This window comes from Mercenaria mercenaria, chromosome 12 (genome assembly GCF_021730395.1).
Source record: "Mercenaria mercenaria strain notata chromosome 12, MADL_Memer_1, whole genome shotgun sequence".
Lineage (NCBI taxonomy): Eukaryota > Metazoa > Mollusca > Bivalvia > Venerida > Veneridae > Mercenaria > Mercenaria mercenaria.
The window spans coordinates 14892297-14912558 of NC_069372.1; the positions used below are offsets into that span (position 1 = coordinate 14892297).

Below are 20262 nucleotides of genomic sequence, written 5' to 3' on the forward strand. Positions count from 1 at the left end.
AGACCAGCCTGTGCATCCGCGCAGTCTGGTCAGGATCCATGTTCGCTAACAGATTCTCTAATTGCAGTATGCTTTGAAAGTGAACAGCATGGATCCTGACCAGACTGCACGGATGCTGGTCGCAAACCCACTATGTTGGTTTTCTCATGGCGCAGCTCAATTATGTTGTCCTTATAAAAAGAAATCTAAAATACTTACTTTCATTCTAGATACGGAACAAATAAACAAAATGGGAACAACAACTATTACATATACAACAGGGCCTAAATACACCGTTTTACAAAATCATTTATCTTAATATTTAGATATTGCACAACATTACAAGACACTCACTCCGTCACGACGCCTCAGTGCACTAGTAGTCATTTTCTTCTGTAAATGATGTCACATAAACTAAATTTAGTACAGACAGGACTGAGCTAACCCGAGACTTAAACTATAACTAGCATCCCTTAAAGGGAAAGGCAATGTTGTTCTTATGTTAATTCCATCTGCTAGGATTTCTTTAATCATTTAAAGAAGTAAAAGAATTTTCAAAATCGGCTTAAAAATGAAAAAGTTATGAGTATTTAAATATTTGATCAAAAATCAAAATGGCAGATTTATTACATTTTTCAATACATATTTGAACTGTATTTATCTATTTCTGTACAATTATTTCTCAATTTTTTTTCAGCTATAATAAAAGAAATTACCATGTTTTACATCTTACACTCAAGAAACATATAAAATTAATCTATTTAAAATGTTATTTGCTAAATAAAGAATTCATCAGTGTGTAAATGACGTATAAACATACTAAAATGGCTGCCCCCATGATCAGCCATTTTCTTAAATTTCAAACTGCCATATCTTTTTCAATAGTGGTCCGATTTTAAAAATACTTTCAGCGTTATGAAAGGCTCGAGAATGGCTTTCATATGGGATTAACTTATTGTCAGGCATTCCCTACCCTTTAACTTTCTAACAACCTGAATTCATCATCTTGCAATCTTTTCATGTATGTAGGAAAAAATAACTTAGGGGATCTGAACCTTTGAAGACTACTATTCCTAGATATAACACAAGTAGGTTATTTGAACAACCATTTTACTATTGCAAAGTTATGCCACGCAAATACATGCTCTTTGGACTACTGTTTCATATTTTAATATTTGAAAATCAAGTATTCCAATGTTGTGTGACAGCAACTGTTGTATTTCAGTGTGATTACAATTTTTCTCAAGAAAAAATTATTTTCCCCTGAAAGAAATACACATTTGGCATTAATCCCAATTTCTTAAGGACTGTGGGGACCTAGAGGTATTACTCATGTCCACAGAAAAGAAAAAGTACATGTTTTCAGCAAAAGTATACTTACATCTGGTGAAATGAAGACACTAGCTACAGCATAGAGAGCCTGTTCTGGCCACGGGAAAAACCAGTCAATGTTAGCACAGTTTACCATACCTGTAAACAGTAGTATCATCTGTGAAACTACATTGTATGCATAAAGTAAACTTACACTTTACTGTTAGTATTTTGTTGTTGTTGGGTTTAGTGTCACACTGACACAATTTAGGTCATATAGCGACTTTTCCAGCTTTTGGTGGTGAAGGAAGACCTCAGGTGCCCCTACAGGCATATGCGGGCATAGAACCACCAACCTTCCATAAGCCAGCTGGATAGCCTCTTCACATGAAAAGTTTTACACTCAAAGCATGGTTTCGAACCCACATCGGTAAGAGGCAAGTGATTCGAAGTCATCGCCCTCAGCCACGGTGGCCCCGTTTTATGAGCAACAAAGACTGTCAAGTAATAATTTCAAAATGCGAGTATAGCTAATTATCTTCAATAACTTATAAAATATGTTTGGTTTTACATAATTAAATGATTCTGCTCTATCCCACTCAATAAATAAATACCCTAACTTTTCAAAATACTTGTTTAAATCTGTAGTGAAAAATTCTGCTTGACACTAACCTGGGAAGTTTCTACAGCGAGTCCTGAGAGCATCTCCAACAGGTGACATGGCAAGTACAATATGTAGGTTGTTAGAACACTTGGTAACGAAATACTGCCAGATACTCTCACGTGCATGACCAGATCCTGCATTCATTGCTTCCTGACGGATCTGTAAACATCAATTACAATACTGATAATACATGCCCCCCAGAGGTAGTATACATTTTGCAAGAGTGGGGCATTTATGAGGGGGAGGGTGTTATTATGTAATTTATCGTATATCATAATTATAGTCTTGAAATAATGGAACAAGTCTAAAAAAAAATTACCAAAAACATTGGCAGCAAAAAAACTGTGGTGCGATCACTTTAGCGTCAGAGTAGATAAAATGTTACACAGTCAAGTATTAAACAGCTACTATTTGTGTTTCAGTACTGACTTCTTCTAAATAAAACCATAAATCATAAAAAACAATGTTCATCATGATTCAAGTTGGGTTTTTTTTGTATCTTGATATACTGAATGCAAAATTCAGACTTTGATCAATTTTGACAACACAGCATCAACGTCACAGGTGAAAGTAACAACATACAATGTATTTTGTATTATATCTGATCATTACAATAACATATCTGTATGAATAGTACTTCAAAGAAATTTTGTGAAACAGCAAAATATCTAATTCTTTGCATAAATTACATTACATCTTCATGAATAACAGTTAAAATCAGTATATTATGTGATATGACAATTCTGATGGTATGCCGACAACAAGTGCACTAACAACTATACATTTTTCTTTTTATTTCATACCTGTCTGTCTAACATGAGCTAAATCAATGCAGAAATATCACAGTGGTGAAACATGCATTGTAGAAAAAAACAGTACTGGCCAAGTAAGGAAAACTAAAAAAAAAAAAACCAACTATGTGACAATGTTAAATTGTAAAATAGACTTGACAAAATTTATGTGAAAAAAGACATGAACTCAAAAAATTGCTTCACACAATGAGAAAATAAATTCATTTGTCGCTGTGAGAATTAAAAAAAATCTCTTTTTATCTTATTCCCTGTTGTAGCTTAAAGGCAGATCTTTTTTATGTATTATGAAACTGATGAATGTAGGATACAGCTTCTTACACTTAAACATCTGTTGTGCTTCAGCTTCAACAGGGAATTAACAAATACACACTGAGAAATACTGCACACTAGTCACCTCTGTATTGTTTTCAACCTTTCCATAAAGCAACAAGAAGTTTGCAGAAAGTATTCCCACAATAATAAAAGATTTTACGAGTGAGGAGAGTGCAAGACTGAATTTGTTTATAATATATATTCGTTGCTTATACAAGCTGCATGTTGATGTAACTACCTTCGATGGTATTAATGCTTAGCTGGCTGTTTTTGTTGTTGCTGTTTTTAAAACTGTCAAATGCCTGAAACTTTGAAAATGAAGGCCTAGCCTGTAGTGTTCGAAGAGGACTGAACTCAAGATAAACCTCTGCTCACCATCATAATATAATCATGGAAACCGTAGGATTACAATAGGTCAAATTGCTGACTAATGAAAAATGAGAATAACCTTACTGAACTGGTAATATGTGAACTTACAAGAGAAACATGATTTGTTAACAATGTGCAAAGATAATAAGCCTTTCGAGATTGTTTAAAATCACAAAAATATCATCTGCAATGCATGTTTAAAATGTTGTTTTTGTTGTAATAGAAGAAATACATACAGATCCAATAATTTGTTCTTTTTCATCATCAGGATACAGTGCAGGTACCATACCAGACGTCAACATGTTATTGATGTTCTCCAAAAATCCTGAAATTCAAACACCTTTATAAATCCTTTATACACCTTTATGTAATAAAATAATAACATGATAATATCATATAACCATTTATTTTCGTGGGAGACTAATTTTTGTAGATTTCATGGTAGCATCAATCAACAAAATTAAATCCAAACGGACAAGTAAAACTCCCATCTACTTTATTGTCAAAACTTGAAATCCGTGACTTCATGTGCCCATATACTGTGAAATCACTAATATTCGTGGAGGACTAATTTTCGTGGATTTCGTGGTTGAGTCAATCTACGAAATTTAATCCCAACAAACAAGAAAAATTCCTGTTCATTTTATGTTCAAAAGTTGAAAGCCACGAATTCATATCCCCACGAATATGCCGTCTTGACCCAAACAAAGAAATTTCATGCCCTACAAATAAATGATTTTTACTGTATTCAGTGATAAACTATGTAATAGAGATCACCAACATACAATAAAAAAAGGTAAAAGTTTTGAGCAAAATGCGTATTTATATGTAAAAATATAGCTGTGAATATACAGTATTCATGATTGTGCTCGTACCTTCTTCGGCGACATGTTGATCTGTAAACAGGAACACCATTTTCTTATTTTCCGTTCCAAGTTTGTTATACAGAATCTTCAAGTCATCCCTAAATGATTGTTCACTGTATCCTCTGCTCAGTTGGATCTCAAACACTTCACATCCAGAGGTGAATGATGCCAGTTTACACAAACTCTGTTTTCCACTACCGCCCACACCAACAAGCAAGGCGTGGCCCTGGTCCATACGGATTACACGACATATGCGTGTTAAATGTTCTAAAGCATCATCAAATAACACAAGATTCATGGCAGTATGACTTTCATTGTATTCCTCAGCAATCTGAAACACAGACAGAAACATTTAAACCATGAATTTAAACATTTTTTTATATACTGTCATAACATAAAAATTCTTCAACTTACTCAATTTGCTAGTCATATGAGAGGGGGAAATATCTGTCAGAAAAGTGGAAGAGAAAACATTTTTACCAAAGGCTGGGGGAATTTAAAAATCATGAAATAAGTGCCCAGTACTAGAAGAAAACTGCTGCATAATATCAAATTCTTTTTCAGCAAAATTTCAATTTTAGAACATGTAAATTCTACAAAGGCAATAAAATTATGCAAAACAGTTTATAATAAGAATAAGGACAGTACACTTTGCAATAAAAGAGCACCTACATGAACAAACAACCTAAGGGAAGTTCAAAATGTGGTCTCTTAATGTAAGTGGTCTCTTAATTGACAGGGTCTCTCAAGCAAGTTTGACTGTATACATACTTCCTGGAATAAAGCTTTGGCAGCATCATAATCTTGTATATCTTCATACAATCTTGGTTCACTCTCCTCCAAGGCAGTACGGAAATCACCAAACAGGCACGGGTTTCGCATCGCAAACTCTGTGTGTGTCTTGAAATTGTCATCTAATAGCTCCTTCAGCTGGTCCTATTGTAACAAATTATAAAAGTATGAAAAAATATTAAAACAAACTTCTGCAAAATATATAGTTAAAATTGTTGGTAAAGGCTAAACGACCAGTTATCAAAGTACATAAGCCTGAAACATTAGGCTGATAGAAATGACTGAAACTCAGTTCAACATCTATCAATAGTTATCTGTACAAGTTTGTGTAATTTTGAGATGGATCATACTATTCTATGACTGGAATTTTTTGTTTTTTGGTTTTTAACGTCGCACCGACACAATTATAGGTCATATGGCGACTTTCCAGATTTGATGGTGGAGGAAGACCCTCCATGCATTATTTCATCAAGGGCGGGCACCTGGGTAGAGCCACCAACCTTCCGTAAGCCAGCTGGATGGCTTCCTCACATGAAGAATTCAACCCACATCAATGAGGGGCAAGTGGTTTGAAGTTAGTGACCTTAACCACTCGGCCACGGAGGCCCCTCTTATGACTGGACTACCAAAGGAAATGATGGGCAAGTAATATTTTGTCAGATGATATTGAATTTCATCCTTACATTGAGATAGATTTTGTCAGTATCACTGATGAGTCTGTCACTGATGACACGAAGACACTCGTTCCTCCACACTCGCAAGAACTGTTCAACTTTGGTAAACCTATCTGAGGTGGTCAGGCACATTCCATGATAGATACGAGATAAGTCCCGCAAGTTAAAGATGTAGTGAAACTTGGATGGTGTTGGAGGCAAGTCTTTGATAATTTTGCTGAAAATAAAATAACAGATGATATACTAGAGTAGACATATCAAATTTACATAAAACTTCTTTAATATCAATCTAAGAAGAACCTCTTTTTAAAAGAAAGAAATCACACAGAATATTTGAATTCAAACAGATTCTTGTTTTTACTTATTTATCATTCAATATGTAAGTTTATGACCTTCACTGTACAATAATAACTTACTAACGTACTGCGTAATATACCGTGAAATCATTAAATTTCGTTGGAAAGAAATTTCGTGGTTCTGGTCTCAATGGCTATTTCGTCGGGATGATTTTGTGGATTTCAAATTTTGGATGTAAAATAAATAGGAATTTTGCTTGTTCATTGTCATTTAATTTCATGGATTGACTCGACTACAAAATCCATGAAAATTATTACCCCACGAATATTAATGATTTTACAGTATCCTTTAGACTACGTATCATTTGGATTTTTTCAACACTGAAAAAAAAAAGACTTTGTCACATGTTAAACAAAACAGACTTAAGGTCAAGTTTCAGTATATATATATTTATCAAAATTACCTGTATAGAGCCATTGTCATTCTTGTTATGGTTGAAACAGTTCCCTGTATATCTGGTGAGAGAGCCTGGGCATGGCCTGACAAGATAGAGTTATATATCTTGAACAGAGATTCATCTGATGGGAACGTCATGTTGAATACACAGAACAATGATACAAATCTGGGATCTGTCTCGTTCCTTCCACCTCCAGCTTTACCCATGGCGGCGAGATAGCCGATATCACGCATGTTTTTCCAGTTCAGATCTTTACCTCTATCATAGCAACCTCCCCTTTCCAACAACAGTTTCAACAATGCAATAGGTTGTTGTGTTCCATATGTGTCAACCTAAATAGAAACCAATAGCTAGTAAAATTCTGATAAAGCCGCATTTTCCTTATTTACTTTTGGCATCGTACTACTACAGTACTAAAGAGATCTGATCGTGAAAACTTACAAACAGAAGGATTCTTCTCCCAAGGTGAGATTTTTTTAAGCTCAAAGAAATGCTTTAACTTAAGGCATAGATATTGATAGTTTTCATCAGCTTTGTTATAGCTTATTGGGTTACAGGTGAACAGCTTAATACTTTTTTCTTTTTTTTTCTCGAACTCAATGTCAGTAAGTAGTTTTAAAGCTGCAATTATGTTGCATCTAATATTTAATTCTCAGTGTCTTCATTTCATCAAAAAAACTTTAAAAATACCTGAGGCATGTTCATATCATCTACAAAGATGAGGAGACGTTTGCCAGGCGGTGGACCGTAAGTGTCCTTTGTTCTCTTTTCCACGTTAGCCTCGAGGTTACGCTGCACATCCAGCGACGTTGTTCTACTGGAGAAATTCATGTTCAACAACAAATGTGATTCCTGGTCTATGGTACGTAGGAAATCTGCAATGGTGGCTGTCTTCGATGTACCTGTCTCACCTATCAGTACGACTGGACGTTTGATTTTAATCATGAGATTAAGAATCCAAGTGGTTCTCACAGTGTCAACAGTTGGTACAAGGATTTCATTGTACTTCTTTCCAGGGTTATGCACATATTTGGGTACAAGTTTTGCCCATGGCACCCATTTCTTCTGTTCTAAGTCCCAGAAATATTCATACAGAGTTGGCTGTGCTGTAGGAAGTTCACCTGAAATCATAAAATAACTTTTAACAAAGAAACTATGTAATTTATGCACAAGGATGTAGTCACCAGGATAGATTCAAATTTATTTAGCCATATCAGATCATTGTGTATTTCCAGGACTCAACTGCTAACATCCAGTGCTTGACTGTCTCTGTCCCTTCATGTGAAATTTTTAACAATATCCGACCCCAGTGACCTTGAACATATTGGTAATCTGACCCTTAATAACAAGAAATCTGTCCCTTACCAAGACCAGACCTCATACAGGTTAGATGATAATAGGGGCAGCAGTTAAGGAAGACATGAGCCGTGCCATGAGAAAACCAACATAGTGGCTTTGCAACCAGCATGGATCCAGACCAGCCTGCGCATCCGCGCAGTCTGGTCAGGATCTATGCTGTTCGCTAACAGTTTCTCTAATTGCAATACGCTTTGAAAGCGAACAGCATGGATCCTGACCAGACTGTGTGGATGCGCAGGCTGGTCTGGATCCATGCTGGTCGCAAACGCACTATGTTGGTTTTCTCATGGTGCGGCTCAACTAATCAAGCAACTTAAGAAAGTATAATTACCAAGTCCAGCAAAATTCTTTTCATCATCTGTGATATTTGACATTGCTGCCAATGTTTTCACTTGAGCATCAAACTTGATTCTGCCCTCCTCCAGCAGTCCGGCACCTACAGACCAGATCAGAGACTGTATAAACACAGCCTCAAGCTCATCTGCTTCTTGCAGCTCCTTGACGAGGATCGCATCCAACATTTTGGACAGTTGTGTTACCTGTAAAATGCAATGCGAATTTAAAGTATATTTCAGCAGTCACCAGGAGCTAAAAGGGAATGAAACATCCCTATATAACTAAACCTGAATATCTCATATCTTAACGAACAGCTGAAATTTACTACACTTTCACACAAAAAGACTATTTCGCAGTGTGCACTACTGCTCTAAAATTAGGTAAACAATCAAAAGAACAATTATACTGATGCAAAATTGTGTTTTTAAGATTTTTCCATCAGGCTTTGAACTGCTTGGTGTTTTTAAATCTAATGGAATAATGTGAAGTAGACTTGGTAGTTCAAATTGAAACTAAGATGTCATAAATGTATCATGGGGGATACTAACAAGGTTGAGATTTGTGAGAGGGATAATAGTTTTCATCTTTTCTCCTTGACGTCCATCAACAACCCCTTCAATCACCATGTCTACCAAGGTTGGAACATATTTATCATATAGTCTCTGCAGATTGTCTTTTTCAACTTTAGCAGTGCGAGTGTTTTGCCATTTGGTCCAGTATGGTGCATACCCAAGATTCTTGGGGTCCACATATACCATACCACAGCGAGACACAGTAGCTGGAGATGCATATTGTAAATCAAACACCTGAAATAAATAACAACATACACAACTTATCAAAATGTCTGTCGCTGAAAATTTGTCTTTGTTATTACTACATTACTCCTTGCTTTGGTAAATTAAAATTTTTCACATTGTTTTGCTGGAAGTAGTGCTAGGGTAGTGGTAGACCCGTTTGGGGTGGGGGCGGGGGGGAGCAGTAACAAGGTGGAAACAGATTTATATTCCAACATATTTGTTTTAAAAACTGACATATGTGTTGTCTGAGACAATCAACAAGAATGATGTCAACATTGTATGACACCTGCCTCCTAAAAACATTTGATAGAATAATAAATAAAGTCCACAATTAGGTCTTAATTGAAAACAAGAGGACCATGATGGTCCTGAATCGCTCACCTGTCCCCACATGACCCAGTTTTGAACTGAGTATGACGTTTGACATAGTGACCTAGTTTTTGAGCTCATGTGACCCAGTTTTGAACTTGACCTAGATATCATCAAGATAACAAGAGCTGTCCATAAGACAGCCAAGCTCGACTATTCGAAATATTGTCCCAGAAGCAGGAAAATATTACTCAAAATGTTAAACATCAAAAGAGTTTTAAGTTCTAAAGGGGACATAATTTGACCAAAATGCATATCAGAGTTATGGGCCTTGCTGCTATCAATTAGTTTTATAACCCCAAAGACACATGTGAAGTTTCAATTCAATATCTGTATTAGTTTTGGAGATAGTAACTTGCATGTAAAACCTTTACGAGAATTTTCTAAGTCCAAAAGTGGGCATAATTTACCCAAAATACATGTCAGAGTTATGGGACTTTACCCAGTGAGGTTGGTTATTGACCTAGAAAAATTAAAAATAAGTTTCAAATCTATATGCCTTTTAGTAATAGCTGTATGTACTTGCACGCAAAACTTTAACCAGAATTTTCTAAGTTCAAAAGGGGGCATAATTTGGCCAAAATGAAGGTCAGAGTTATGGTACTTGCTGCTATCAACTAGTTTTATAACCCCGAAGACACATGTGAAGTTTCAATTCAATATCTGCATTAGTTTTGGAGATAGTAACTTACATGTAAAACCTTAACCAGAATTTTCTAAGTCCAAAAGTGGGCATAATTTACCCAAAATACATGTCAGAGTTATGGGACTTGACCCAGTGAGGTTGGTTATTGACCTAGAAAAATTAAAAATAAGTTTCAAATCTATATGCCTTTCAGTAATAGCTGTATGTACTTGCACGCAAAACTTTAACCAGAATTTTCTAAGTTCAAAAGGGGGCATAATTTGGCCAAAATGAAGGTCAGAGTTATGGGACTTGCTGCTATCAACTAGTTTTATAACCCCGAAGACACATGTGAAGTTTCAATTCAATATCTGCATTAGTTTTGGAGATAGTAACTTGCATGTAAAACTTTAACCAGAATTTTCTAAGTGCAAAAGGGGGCATAATTTGCTCAAAATACATGTCAGAGTTATGGAACTTGACCCAGTGAGGTTGGTAATTGACCTTGAAAAAGAACAAATAAGTTTCAAAGCTATATGCCTTAAATGATAGCTGTATGTACTTGCATGCAAAAACTTAACCAAGGTGTGACGCCGACGCCGACACCGACGCCGACACCAGGGTGAGTAGAATAGCTAGACTATTCTTTGAATAGTCGAGCTAAAAATTCTGACCAATTTTCATGAAGATCCATTGAAAAATATGGCCTCTAGTGAGGTCAAAATGTTTTTCTATTAACTGACCTAATGTCCTATTTTTTGAAGGCACGTAATCTAGTTTTGAACCTGACCTAGATATCATCAAGGATAACATTCTCACCAATTTTCATGAAGATCTCATGAAAAATATGGCCTCTAGAGAGGTCACAAGGTTTTCTATTTTTATACCTACTGACCTAGTTTTTGACCGCACGTGACCCAGTTTCGAAATTTATTTAGAAATCATCAAGGTGAACATTCAGACCAATTTTCATGAAGATCCATTGAAAAATATGACCTAAAGAGAGGTCAAAAGGTTATTCTATTTTTAGACCTACTGACCTAGTTTTTGACCGCAGTTGGCCCAGTTTCAAACTTGACCTAGATATCATCAAGATGAACATTCAGACCAGCTTTCATACAGATCCCACGAAAAATATGGCCTCTGGAGTGGTCACAAGCAAAAGTTTACGGATTCACGGATGGACGGACGGACAATGGACGCTGCACTATCACAAAAGCTCACCTTGTCACTTTGTGACATGTGAGCTAAAAAATATTGAGACATGAAAGACCCATAGCCATAGTATGTGCATATCTACTTCATATTGATGAAATTTACAAAGTTTCATTTAAATTGGATGGAATCTGTAGGAGTTGAGTATACAATGTTCTGATGTAGAATGTAATATTTCAAAGTCCAAATACGAGCTATAACTCCTAAAACAAGAGGGCCATGATGGCCCTATATCACTCACCTGTTATCATTGCACTTGAGGACAAGAAGGTCCTCAGAAAAAATATCTAAGTCCAAAGGACAGGAACAACAAAGGGAAGAAATTTAACCAAAGAGAAAAAAAAATCTTACAAGGTATGATATGTTTAAATACACCTAAAATTTGGAGTACCATCCAGTTGACCACAGAAAGGTCTTGGTTTTCCTACGCAAATAATAATAAAAAAGTTACCTAAATAAGCTATTTATAGTAACGGAAAGGAGTAATAAAAAAACAAATTTGTAAGTGACAAGAGGATCTGCAATAATCGCTGACATAAGAAATTCAGATCAGTAATCACATAGTTATGGAGATATAAACAATTTTAATTTGAAATAAAGGGGAGGTAATTGAATAAAATCACCCATAGTTATACCCTGATTGTCTCAGTAACCACAATCAACAAAATAAAATTCAAAAAGTCCGTAAGTACTATGAATAAACCCTTTGATTAAATCAGGGAGGTAATCAGATATAAAATAACTCTGTAACTATGGATCTGATTGTCATGGAATCCAAGATTTCTGTTGCATGAAGGAATTTGGAAGTTTGTATCAAATAAACATAAAGAAGTTTATATCTGAAAAGCAAAATAGCCAATTTTGGACTTTCAAGGCATAACTCTGACCCATAATGAATCTGGCCAGTTGAAGAAAGGAAGCAAGATCTTGTGGTGATAAAGTTGTGTGCAAGTTTGGTTAAAATCAAATCATAAATGAAGCTGCTATTGTGCAGACAAGGTCAAAATAGCCATGTTTGACCCTTTCAGGGGCCATAACTCTGGAACCCATTAAGGGATCTGGCCAGTTCAATAAAGGAACCGAGATCTTATGGTGACACAAGTTTTGTGCAAGTTTGATTAAATTCAAATCATAAATGAAGCTGCTATTGTGCAGACAAGGTCAAAATAGCTAATTCTGGCCCTTTCAGGGGCCATCACTCTGGAACCCATAAAGGAATCTCGCCAGTTCAAGAAAGGAACCGAGATCTTATGGTGATACAAGTTGTGTGCAAGTTTGGTTAAAATAAAATCATAAATGAAGCTGCTATTGTGCAGACAAGGTCAAAATAGCTAATTTTGGCCCTTTCAGGGGCCATAACTCTGGAACCAATAATGGAATCTGGCCAGTTCAAGAAAGGAACTAAGATCTTATGGTGATACAAGTTGTGTGCCAGTTTGGTAAAAATCAAATCATAAATAAAGCTACTATTGTGCAGACAAGGTCAAAATAGCTAATTCTGGCCCTTTCAGGGGCTGTAACTCTGGAACCCATAATGGGATCTGGCCAGTTCAAGAAAGGAACCGTGACCTTATGGTGATACAAGTTGTGTGCAAGTTTGGTTAAAATAAAATCATAAATGAAACCACTATCGTGCAGACAAGAAATTGTTGACGGACAGACGCACGCACAGACACACGACTGACGAAGGGTGATCACAAAAGCTCACCATGTCACTATGTGACAGGTGAGCTAAAAATAGCCATATATGGAAGTCCTGATAATATTCACATGCCCAATTCATTTTGAAGAATATCAATTTTCATTTAAATTGGATGAAAACTTTAGGAGAATTTGAGAAAACCAAAGTGTGACAGAAAGATGGACAGACAGTTTAACCACTAAATACCTTCAGGTCTTTGTCAACCTTCTAGCTGAATAAATGAAAAGAATCTCCTGGCCAAAATAAGGAAAATACCTTTCCCTTTTATTTAAGTTCCAACTGCTTCACATGTGAATAATCTGTTAAAATAAAATGATCATAAACAGGCAAAACCTTACCTCAAACAACATAGCACAGTGTTTCTGCAGACGGATTCTCTCACCATTAGCCAGTGTCATCAGACGGTTGTCATCCATGACAGAGTTCATGTTCTCTACCCACAATGCATCAACATCACCGTCATATACAATGTACTTCTTCTCATTCTTGTCTGTTGGTTTGTTGATTTCACGGAAGATGTTTGACAGCAGACCGTCTGTCCAGTCACGAGTAATAGGGTCAAGGATACCATATAATTCTATCACACTTCGGTCTTTTGGATTAATTGTGTATAACTTCGTATGGGTTCCCAATCTAGTAAAATATAAAAAAAATTTGCTAGTACTATTCAATGAAGTTTTCCATCCTCCAAGTTGATTAATATTTCACTTAAACAGAATTATGCAAATTACAGTTTAAAAAATACCAAGTTTTTGCTTTCATGTGTTTAGTTTTGATACTATTGCACCAAACAGTTGGGTTTCCAACCAGTACTTTTTCATTTATTAATAAATGTCTGCAAACACAGATATATTTTCAATTCTTAATGTTTGTAAGGATTACCTCAAAATCAGATAATTTTGACAGGCTAAAAGTCTGCTTTATTTAACGTCTGAACTGATTTACATGGTAGAACATTTCAATATATATGGCCAATCTGGGAGAAATATACAACTTTCATAACAATTACAACACTTTCGCCAGTATTCATTTTTTCAAATACAGCAAATTTAAAAATGAATCTGTCAAAAAAATTCGGATATTACAATACCTTGTTTGTGCCTGAGCTAGTGTGTTAATGACGACAGATTTTCCTCCTCCTGTCGGACCCACTATCATAGTGGTGTGACGTGTCATCATTGTCTCGTACATCTGTACAACTTTATCAACCTACAACACAATCATACACAATTGTCATTCCAGTAGTCCACAATCATATTCTTGACAAATCCTTATTCAATAAATTACTGTACTACACTATTGAAAGAGATCACACCCTTATCCATTTACCACTGGACAAATGCTGGAAATCGAGACATTTTGAACTATGAACAAGTTAGAATTTCAGTCCTCTAGGCAGACTGTGCATTACACAGGTTGTAATGTATGCTAAGCCTTGAGTTTCTACTGTATCATTACAGACACTAAATTGAACATACAGTCACCTGCAAAGCGTATTCAACATGGAAATGGTGACTACAGTTGTACCTAAAAGTTGTAAGAGTTATGCTCCCAATATTACTTTGTAAAAGAAAAGGTGCATTTCTAGAAACAAAGATGTTTTATTACATATGTATCTGCTATAATTTTGCATTGTTATAGAAAGAGATAAATTAGTTCTTCAGTCCGAGTGAATTGAAAATATTGCCATAAATGGTCATTTTAACAACACCAGATCCATTAAAAAGATGTCGCAAATGACATCACACACCAGATATAAATTTGCATATCTGTAAGGAAAAATCTCAATGTCTAGGGTTCTACTGTATATACACAGAGATTGAAAATACATATGCAATAATATAAAAAAACATCATTTGTTGGGTTAAAGATTCCCTGATATAGATAGATGCAGACTTAAGTTGAATGTGAACTGATGCGAGAATGTTGTACCTGTACTGGCAACATAACATATCCATTTTCTTCCAAGATGGCTTCCACTGCATCGTTAAAGTTGGGATACCGGACACGGGGACAGTCAAGGCCTGGGAACAAGTCACCGATCAGACCCAGGAAGAGTGGTACATCCTCAAACACGAACTTGGGCAGGTTCATATCTCTTAAAGCTCTCATCAGTACAACATCCTACAACAATATAACAAATATCAATATTGCACGTAGCAAGGCATGGAAACAATCACTAACAAATAAAAGAACTTCTTCATTCTCCTGTTCTCTGCTTGGTAAAGTCTCAGAAAAATAGAATAGTACAAAAGTTAATTTCTATAATGGCCATATTGTTGTCACTTAATAACAAAATATTACAATTAAATAAATGTACATCTCACTATGGCTTACCTCAACTGAACTGCAGTTAAATGATTCAAAACAGACAGAATAGAAAGGTAAGGTTTTTTTTTGAGCATGGGTAGTCGGAGTAAGTTTAATCTGGCATTACTATTTCCACCAGAGGGCACCACTGGTGTCATATTTACCTCCTCATTCAAGGACAAAACTGCTGGAAACAGTACCAATTTCATTAAATCAAACAGAACAGAACACTAGTTCCGGCTATCAGCTCAGACCAGAAATCTTACCTGGACCGGTACCATTGTAGTCCAATGTATTACTCAGTCTATATCTTTATCATTTCTGGTATCATGTATAAACCACGGGCAGTGATAATCATTACACACCTGGTCACGTGTAGAATATTGTAATTTCCCCACATGTAACGTACAGGAAACAACTTTGGAAGTAGTGATATTTTTCTTCAACAGTGGATAAAAAACAATCTCACTGTCCTTACTTAGCTACCCAAACAAGAATATGAGACTGTAATTGCTACTAACCTCGTGGAGTTCCGGGGCACCTCTCTTCAACTCTCCAGCCATCACAAGCACAGATTTGAGAGCTCTCAACCCGAAGTCATAATGGTATTGTTTAGACAACTGCTCCTTGGCCAGTTTATACAATACTGTCATCTTCTTTGCTAATACCTAAAATATAAATGCAGGTTTTAGATGTAAGTTTCTTCTGACTACTTACGCTGATTTTATGAATAATATATTTTTATGTACTCAGGTTTAAGGAAGCAATAAAATTAAATTATCGCAGTTTGTTGAGATTTTTCAAACAGATGATAAACTGGTATCAACTTGAGACAAACCTTTGCAAGCAGGAAACCTTCGGAGAACAACATGATTTCACAGATTTGTTGTAGATCTGGTACGATTACCACTACAGGACGGAACAGTGCCTTCACAGACTCTGGTAGTTCTGTACGACCAGCGTAACCAGGGTTCATGGTGATGAAAATACCAACTCTAAGATCTATGTTGATTTCAACACCTTCAAACTGTAAAACACAGTAACAATCAGTATATTTAACAGGTGATGATATGTCACTTCGAAAATTACATACAGTGTAAATATAAACATAAGGTATATTTCACACTGGTAACCTTTTTTGTAAAAAAATTCTGTCAGAATTTAGACTTCGACTTCACAACTTTATCTGCCTAGGTACTATCTAATTTAAACATTACACCAGTTTAGCTTTTGTGTTTGTTAAAACCATACAAAGTATTAGTAGTGTGGAAGAATAAAAATTTATCAGAAACTGCCGCTAGAAGTCAAATGCTAAATCTTTTACTTAATCATTACATGATAAAAGGTAGTATGATCTAGATAATTCTCCTATGAAAGATGTTAGATAATGATACGAGTGAGATATGCAATCACTTACATGAAACCTCTTCAGTTTAAGGATTAGAGCATTCTGAATTGTCTTTAGCTGAGTGGAGATGACGGACAACACAGAGACATCAATACGGTTGAACTCATCAAAACATCCCCAGGCGCCACACTGACACAATCCCGAGTAGATCTTACCCACAGCCTGAATAAAGATAGTCAAAGTACATACTTGTTTACATCTGCTTTAATTTCATTTTTTAAACTGTATATTAAGTATCTACGGGTAGTCAATCAACCCAGTTATGCTATTACGGTTTGCACACCTGTGCAAAATTGTTCTGTGTAAATGACATACTCCCAGTAAATTACATGGATGGACTACTTGTCCTACAGGAAGATCAAACTGACAACTTAACTACAGGCACCTGTACTTCTCCCTCCTAGCCTAGACAAGGAACCATAAAATTATTAGCTAACAGTTCTCCATATAAGATTTTATCCATACTTTAAAAAAAAAACAACACTTTTAGTTAAATGTCCAAGTTTACAGAACTTTTTTCTATAAATCTGTTAAGAAAGGCTATGTACAGTATCTTATTAGCTAACCTTGTAGTCCATACCCTCTCCACAGTTGGTAACGACACAGAGCAGACCAAGGGCCTTGGCGAGATCCTTCACAGTCTCTGTTTTACCTGTACCAGCCGGTCCTGCAGGGGCTCCTCCAAGCTGCATCGACAAGGCCTATATAAAGAATACAATAAAGTTATTAAAACATGGCACTCTAAGATAGAAAAAAAGTCCAAGACTTAATAAATATATCATTTTGTATTTAAAAACTAAAGTATCCATAGTTAAATGATATACTAAAGTATAATTCAAATATCACTGCTTTATTCATTAGTGTGACCAAAATGTAACTAAACACCTGAAAACAATAATCCATCGAAAGGCACTAACACTTTGAAATACAAGATATTTATATAAATATCAAATCTGTGGATTTGAAAATTTAGCCGATACTACAGAAACACTGATTATTTGTAGTGAATTGACTGGTTTATTATTACCTGTGTAAGTGTCAGGTAGATTCTATCCGTCAGTGGAGTGATGACGAGACGTCCATTGAGACCCATGTACTCATAACCGTAACCAAACTCTCCAGTACACTGACGTACAATCAGCTCATCTGGCTCTTTTACCCAGTAAAATCTGAGCTGTGATTCCCATTCAAACTCATTGGCATCCATGATACTGAAACCAAAGTAAGATAGAAATCTAAACAACAAGTTAAAGCACATGTCATACTGAATGCAAGCCCTGCATTTTACAAAATTCATAAAAAGTCTGAAAGTACACAAGGTTTCAAAAGCATTAGCTTCATGATGCTGAAATTTTGCTTGAGTGTGATTAAATATATAAAGACTTAAAAGTACTGGCATGTTTTTCCTTTGTAATGCAAACCATATCCAAGTAATACTGCTCTAGATGGTAGCTGATTCTTATAAAAAAAATGTGCAAATTTTCCATTACTAAAGAAAATAAAGATGCGGGTAACTTACCTGTCTCTGACAAAACTGTCAATAATATCTCGAGCATGTACATCTATGATAAGTACAGAGTTGAACTTGGATCTATCATTCTTTGATAATGGTGAACGAATCTGAAAGGGAAAAATATCATCAGTGCAATGGCTAGGTCTAAACCAGCACAACAGACGGTCTCTGGAAAGCAATGAGCAGGCTTTTATATTATGTGATTAAGTACAGTAATTATTATCATGAAGTTTGTATACTGTGCGTTACTGAGCAAAGAAGAAAAGCTAAGTTTATTTGTTAATCATAAAAAAGGCAAGTTTAACATAAAGATCTGGCACTTAAAGATCAAGTATAAAGGCTCTATAAAGTACTGTAAAAGCAATAAAATTTGTGATGACTAATTTTCAAGGTTTTCATGGCTGAAACAATCCGCCAACTTTAATCCCAATGAACAAGTAAAATTCACATTCAACTTTTATTTCTATGTTCACAAATTTATATCCATGAATTTATATCCCCACAAAAAAAAGCTGTTTTTGCCAAACCCACAAAAATTAATGCCCGGGAAATTACATAACTGTACAGTACTCAAAGTTTGTAACTTACAGTTATTACAAGCTCATCAATTTGACCATGTAGTTTCTTCGCATAATCCTTAAGCGCTGTTTTCTGTCCCTTCTTCACTTTGGTAAAGACATCTTCTACCTCCCAGGTCCACCATACCTGGTTCCCAGCTAGACAGACCATGCCCTGGTACCCCATCATCCATTCAACTCTAGGTAATATATTTGTATAATTAGAATTCCTTACCCAGAAATATATATAATGTACAATGGCACTCAGCCATAAAGTCATAAGATGGAGTGTGGGAATCTTTTAAACTGATTAATATGCAGGTAATATGTACAGGTATGTTATTCCAAACTTAGACAATGACATTACACTTACTAATAGGCTGAAAATAAGGTCCTTGCTGTCAAAACAGTGCAAATGACAATGCAAGCATTTTATTTTGGGTACCATAAAGATAGACAATGTAGTATGGTATGCATTGTCTAGTCAGGCATATTTTGTACACTAGAGCAAGAACAAATTATTGCATTAAATCAATGACAAAATAAACCTTTTTTTTGTACAAATAAAAGTAACATAATATATGTATATGATCTGATTATTACTTGTGAACTTTGTTTAGACCATATATAAATGAATGTACCGATGTGAGCATGTAACAGTGGGTAGAATAAGCAGTAACTGCCTGCATATTGTGTGGGTAGCATAATATTACGACAGTTGTGAAAATGACAACACAGATGTGCAATGACAATGTGATACCTCATGTACTTTTCTCTCTCACTTTCTGAATCATTTGGTTCATGTTTTTTTCTATAATAGGAATAACTGAACTGTAATATTATACATTAAAGGTCAGCGTTAAGACCGTAAGTAACTAGAGCTATCACTAAAGGTGATGAATGTACCCCCCGCATGCACTGACACAGTACATGGAAATTTGACGCACACAAGATTGCATAATTATGTGGACTGTATGTATATAGACTGTATGTATACTACAGTATAGTAACAAAAAACAAAGTCCCATAACTATGCAGAATATTTATCTAAAAGAATGTAACATGCACCATGCACAACTAGGGTTGGTACTGATCACTTGTGTGAAGTTTCATTAAATTGTGTGCAAGTGTTTGGTAGATTAGGCACGCACAAGATTGCATATGCAGACTGTACGTACATAGTATGTTAACAAGAAACAAACATAACTCTGCAATTTTTGTCGCTGAAAGAACCTAGGGGATGAGGAGAGATGGTGCGCACAAGATTGTGTCTATGTATATAGTATAGTAACAAAAAAACAAAGTCCCATAACTCTGCAAATTTTTTTCTGAAAGAACCTAACATGCCCCATGCACAACTACTGTTGTTACTGATCACTTGTGTGCAGTTTCATTAAATTGTGTCAAGGGGATGAGGAGAGATGGTGCACACAGGATTGTGTCTATGTATATAGTGTAGTAACATAAAAACAAAGTCCCATAACTCTGCAAATTGTTTCCTAAAAGAACCTAACATGCCCCATGCACAACTGCTGTTG

The 20262-nt window shown here is 35.6% G+C and overlaps 1 protein-coding gene across 2 annotated transcripts in view; it reads right to left on the reverse strand.

Annotated features, from left to right (window-relative positions):
- LOC123533121 (dynein axonemal heavy chain 10-like) overlaps positions 1-20262 on the reverse strand; it is a 72920-nt gene that overhangs the window by 33462 nt on the left and 19196 nt on the right. For both annotated transcript variants that reach the window (XM_053519271.1, XM_053519270.1), the window contains exons 19-38: positions 18756-18924; positions 18174-18274; positions 17682-17865; positions 17221-17355; positions 16664-16816; positions 16085-16273; positions 15768-15914; positions 14869-15060; positions 14027-14145; positions 13275-13569; positions 8777-9034; positions 8224-8431; positions 7224-7654; positions 6540-6865; positions 5789-5996; positions 5085-5249; positions 4323-4644; positions 3684-3772; positions 1963-2113; positions 1361-1449 (exon numbers count right to left, since the gene is read on the reverse strand). In XM_053519271.1, coding sequence (XP_053375246.1) covers positions 1361-1449; positions 1963-2113; positions 3684-3772; positions 4323-4644; positions 5085-5249; positions 5789-5996; positions 6540-6865; positions 7224-7654; positions 8224-8431; positions 8777-9034; positions 13275-13569; positions 14027-14145; positions 14869-15060; positions 15768-15914; positions 16085-16273; positions 16664-16816; positions 17221-17355; positions 17682-17865; positions 18174-18274; positions 18756-18924 — 3931 coding nt within the window. The remainder of the gene's footprint in view (positions 1-1360; positions 1450-1962; positions 2114-3683; positions 3773-4322; positions 4645-5084; positions 5250-5788; positions 5997-6539; positions 6866-7223; positions 7655-8223; positions 8432-8776; positions 9035-13274; positions 13570-14026; positions 14146-14868; positions 15061-15767; positions 15915-16084; positions 16274-16663; positions 16817-17220; positions 17356-17681; positions 17866-18173; positions 18275-18755; positions 18925-20262) is intronic.